General features: G+C 53.7%; 1 protein-coding gene across 1 annotated transcript in view; it reads left to right on the plus strand.

Moving 5' to 3' along the window:
- The first annotated feature begins 136 nt into the window (after positions 1–136).
- The window catches only part of AGAP1 (ArfGAP with GTPase domain, ankyrin repeat and PH domain 1), a 580,109-nt gene continuing 575,320 nt past the window's right edge, over positions 137–4,925 (plus strand). The window contains exon 1 of the mRNA XM_007463919.1: positions 137–299. Within this exon, the coding sequence (XP_007463981.1) occupies positions 137–299 (163 nt within the window). The remainder of the gene's footprint in view (positions 300–4,925) is intronic.

Consider the following 4,925-nt stretch of genomic DNA (forward strand, 5'->3'; position numbering starts at 1 on the left):
CCCCTCCCCCGCCCGCCGCCGGCGGGCCCGGCTCCCCGGGGGCTGCGGCGCCCCGGGCTCGGCGGCCCGCGGGCCCCGGGGCGCGGGGCGGCGGCGGCGGCGGGGGGCGCGCGGCTCCGGGCGCGGTGCCTGCACCATGAACTACCAGCAGCAGCTGGCCAACTCGGCTGCCATCCGGGCCGAGATCCAGCGCTTCGAGTCGGTCCACCCCAACATCTACTCCATCTACGAGCTGCTGGAGCGCGTGGAGGAGCCGGTGCTGCAGAACCAGATCCGGGAGCACGTCATCGCCATCGAAGGTGAGGGCCGGGCCCCCGCGGGGCTTCTGGAAGGCGCGGGGGAGCGGGCGCGCGCGTGTGTGTGCGTGCGTGTGTACACACGCGCCGGGCCGTGGCACGCGGCTGCCCCGCCGAGTGGGCACTGCGGTGCGTCTCACCCCGCAAGACCGGGCGGGAGCGGAGCGGGAGGCCGAGGGCCGGGCGAGCGCGCCGCCAGCTCTGCCAGCGAAGATGGATTGCAGGCGATAATGTGCTAATGGGCAGTCGAGTCTCCGGTGAGAAAGTGGCTCCGTGTGGCCGCGTCCTGGGCCACCCGAGTGACCCGGCCCAGCCCAGGCCCCGGGGCAGCCGGAGGGGTTGGCACCACCGGACCGCTACAGGTTACCAGCCTGGGGCCGAGCGTCTTGCTGGATGTTGAAGAGTTCTTTTGAGAAGTGTTGCTGCTGGGAGCGAGGCTCTGGCCGGCGTGCTTAGGCGGGCAGGGCCAACCCCTTTGGTGTCTTTGGCCATTTTGGGGGCACAGTGGAGAGAGCTGACCTTAGCCGGAGCGGAGAGCCAGCCCCCGCTGCAGGCTGCATCGTGTCCCGATGCTGGTCTACCTGCCCCTGTGCAGAAGCTGGCTTCCTCTATGGCGTGTTTTCTACCAAAAGTCCTGGGTCACATCAGAAGAACCCTCCCTGGGGGTTCTCACTTTCACACACCTGGCACTGGGAGGCCACCCACCCTATCTGCGAGTCAGGCGAGGCAGTGATCCTCCGGAGCCGTTCAGGCGAGTTCTGCCTCTCCTGGGCCTGTGTTTTCTCGGGTTTACCATGGCTCTTATTTCTCTGCTATTCGGCTTCCGGTTCGTTCCCTTGCTTCCCTTCTCACTGCCATTGGTCAGTGATGGTAAAAGAACTGAAGGGTGGGTTGTCCATAATATAGAGCTGTCCTAACCAAAAACCACTCTGGCCACAGTTGAGGAACACTGAGAAGGTTCTAAGGCCTGGCAGGAGTGTGTCGGGAGCCCAGCCGCAGGCATCGCCCAGCTCCCCTCCATCTGCAGGTGAGGGGGCACTGGCCTCAGGAGAGCGTTGCTTTGGCGCCGTGCTGCCTGAACTGCTCACCCCAGAGTGTCTTGGTTTGACGCTTGACCAGTTAGGTGGAGAAGGTGGTTGTGGTGGGGCTGATCCTCTTGGTATTTGGCAGCCCTATGGACTTGAACAGCATCCCAGCGAGTCTGCTGATTGGCCGCCTGTATCCATAGGGGACTTGCTAATTCCGGGGAGGATCTGAACAGTGCTCCAGCCTTATGTGGGCCTGGCTCTCAGAGCACCTGGCCGCCCTGTTGGCAGTTTAAGATGCTTCCAGATTCCTCGAGAGGCAGAGGCTGCAGTGTGGCTCTGACAAGACTTGCGGGAGGCCGTGGGACCGGCACACGGCTGCTGATGCTAGGTGAGCTTGCAGAAACGTCCCTCCAGAGCCGGGGCTCTGGCTCCGTGGCCACCCAAGTGAAGGGCGCCTGTGCCTGTTTCCGCTGTCTCTCTGCAGCTCTCTGGCAGCATCCATAGGAGTCTGATGAAACACTTTGAAAGCTGGTGACTAGCACTGAAAGCACCTGGCTGAGAGCACCTAGTCTCTGTGCAGAGACCTCTAGCTGAGTGTGGTTCATGCTGCCTCGTTCTCATTTCCCATCGCAAAGCCCAGTTCTGGGGTCTCGGGCTCCCCCTGCAAAGCATTTTGACTTTCTAGCAAGAGGATGTGGTTTCATTTTTCTTTTCTTTTCCTTCTTTTCTAAAAAAACCAAAACATTGTGTGGTTCTTAGATGGTGGTTTCTGGTAGCTTGCTGTCTACCTGTACTATGTCAGACTTTAGGCCCCTTCTTGGCTGGAAACCTTGTTATCATTAATAAGACGCAGAATCAGTGATGAATCGTGCTTGGGACTTTGGCAATGCTATTATTTTTTTGTTAGAAAAAGGAATGTTTATATTGTGTCGGTGCTGTGGTTAATTTAATGAGGCTTAAGAACCATTCAAATATGATTCTGTTCTTTGCATTATTATTAACAACTATACCACTTTTTACTTGTATAGAACTTTAGCAAGCATGCTCTTGCATTCATAAGCTCGATGTGGGCCTGTACCAACCCTGTGAGAGAATGTGGGCCAGCTTCATTCAGGGAAGGATAATGACCTCCTGAACGTTTGACTGAGGTCAAAGTCGGGTCTGAACCAAAGGATCCTTTGAACTTAGGTCTGCAGCCCCCCAAAGCACCTTCCACTGCCCCTCCTAATGAAATATAAGTTCATTTGTTATAATGAAATGTTCTCACACACTACCAATTTTAAGATATGGTTGTGATTTATATCTACATCATTGATATTTTGGAAATTGAGAAGATTGCTCAGTTGTGGCAGGATGACATTTTTCCTGTGAGGAGAGAAGCATGCAGAAACAGTTTTGTGCAATTGTGTAGGATATGGGTTCTTCACTCACACCGAGCAGGAGAGCATTGCCGTGGGGGTACGGAGACTGCAGACGCATTTAACTACGCTCTGTAACTGAGTGTGCGCCCAGAGGATCACAGTACCTCTAAGAAACGCACGCAGATCTGCCCCCGCCTGTGAACCTTGCAGGTGAGGATGGTACAGTAGCAAAACGTAAGCCTCTCTGAATTTTAAAATAAGACCGTTTCCAATCAGGAAAGTATTATGCACGTCATAACAAATGGTTTAAACATCGCTTGTCTCAACAAACAGAAAATTGCCTGCATTTTAGAGGAGATGCAGTTAGGCATTTTTCCTGCCTCTGTGTGTACCTAAGCAAAGTTGGCGTCATACTTACAAAACTACCTGATTAGCATAAAGTGAGCACTTTTCAACGTTATGAAACAATTTCAAAGATACGATTTATCACATCGGTGTAATGTTCCAGCATTTGACTGTTGCCATAATTTACTTAAAATTTCTGTTTTCCCGAGTCTTTCAAGAATTGTTGGCTGTTGGAGTGAGGAGTGGGCTTGTCAGAGGGGAGGATGTTTCGGCTAATGCTTATTTCAAAGTGATTCTAAGAGGGTCTGGACTGGAAAATCTCTTAATGATGGGCCGAATTGTATATACTTTAGTTGAAAGAGCTCACCAAGATGCCCACATCTGAATGGGTCTGTGACCCTGTTTGAAGGCATGGGGAATGTGATTTAGTTCTCAGTCCTGTTTTAAAACATCACCTTGCCAAAAGAAAAAAGAAAAGTGTTTTTTCAAATCTTTACTTCGGACTTTGAGAGATTTATTTTTTTCCTCCAGTCTCTGGAGTTTAAGGAAGCATTGCCTGTTGTTTTCAGATTGACCTGGTCAGATTTCTGGGCTGTCCCCCAGGGGTGTGGCCAGCACCCTGGATGTTCTCCGTGCCTGGAAATGAACGGGGACCAGCCTGCCTCCTGGGTGAGCAAGCATCTTGCCTAGGGGTCCCCCCTCCAGTTCTCCTTTTAAAAGCCCACCTGGGGTTGATGGGGTTGAGGTGAATGAGTCAGCTGTCTTTCTTGTTAAATAAAGCTTTGTTCTTCTAGTACGGGTAAAGCCTCTGTTAGCCATTGCACCTTGTAATTCAGCTTGCCTGCCGCTGAACTGTGATGCAAATGATAAGCCGGCCAGCTCACTCAGCCGGGCCGTGGTCGAGCCCCTAACCAGCATTCATGCCTCCACACTCACCAAGCCGCTGCTCGGGGAGGGGGGAACCGAGTTCCCCACTGGCCCCGCCGGTGGTTTGCGTGGCTTCCTGGGAGGGCTTGGAGAGGTCACAGTGGCCCAGTCCTCGCAAGAGAACTCTGCCTGCCACCCCTGGTCAGGGCACTTACACAGGGGCATTGAAGGGCCGAGCCCCAGCGTTTGGGGAACCTGGGAAGATGAGGCAGGGAGCCCCTTTCGTCTCACGGTGCAGCAGCTCTGTTGAGCACCTGTGGGCAGCAGAGTGCCCAGTGCTTGACCTCCGTCATCTCAGTCCATCTTGTGATGATCCAGTGACACAGATGCCACCTTGGAGGCCCAGAAAGGGTAGGGAACTTGCTGGAAAGAGTTGGGCTGGGCTGGTCAACCTAGCTGGCTCTCTAGCCCTTTCTGAGCTAGGAATGAAGCTCCTGGTACAAACCATCCCAAGCACGTGTCCCCGTTACCCAAGACAGGAAGGGGTTGCGGATGCTGCCACTAACTGAAAGTCTTACGTCCTCTGTGTGGTTGCTTACCTCGGCAAAACTTCTGTAAGAGTTTGTTTGCCTAGAAGAATTTATTTCATCTGGTTGGGGCAGGTGTGTGTGTTTAAGGAACAAATCCCTTCCTGCTGTGAATGAGCATAACCCTTCCTGGACACGCTTGACTATGTTCGTAATCTTGCAGGCTTAATACAAGTTGTAAATATGGGGCCTTTTCGTTATTGATATGAGTGTCACAGTCTCCTCCTTCAAAATAATTCTTGGGTGGCGGTCCGTCACTTCCAGGTTAAATTTCAGACCTTAACGGTCTCCGACCCTTCCGGATTCTGGGCGTCCCTTCAGCCTGGCTGAAGTCCGCATCTTCCCTGTCTGTCCCAGGCCCCAGCTCCCAGCAAGTACTGGGGGCCCTCTGAGGAAAATCAGGTCGTGCTTGTGTTCTATCTCCGCAGTGATACAGAGCGT

This window comes from Lipotes vexillifer, unplaced genomic scaffold, assembly GCF_000442215.2.
Source record: "Lipotes vexillifer unplaced genomic scaffold, Lipotes_vexillifer_v1.1 scaffold1215, whole genome shotgun sequence".
In the NCBI taxonomy this organism is placed as follows: Eukaryota; Metazoa; Chordata; class Mammalia; order Artiodactyla; family Lipotidae; genus Lipotes; species Lipotes vexillifer.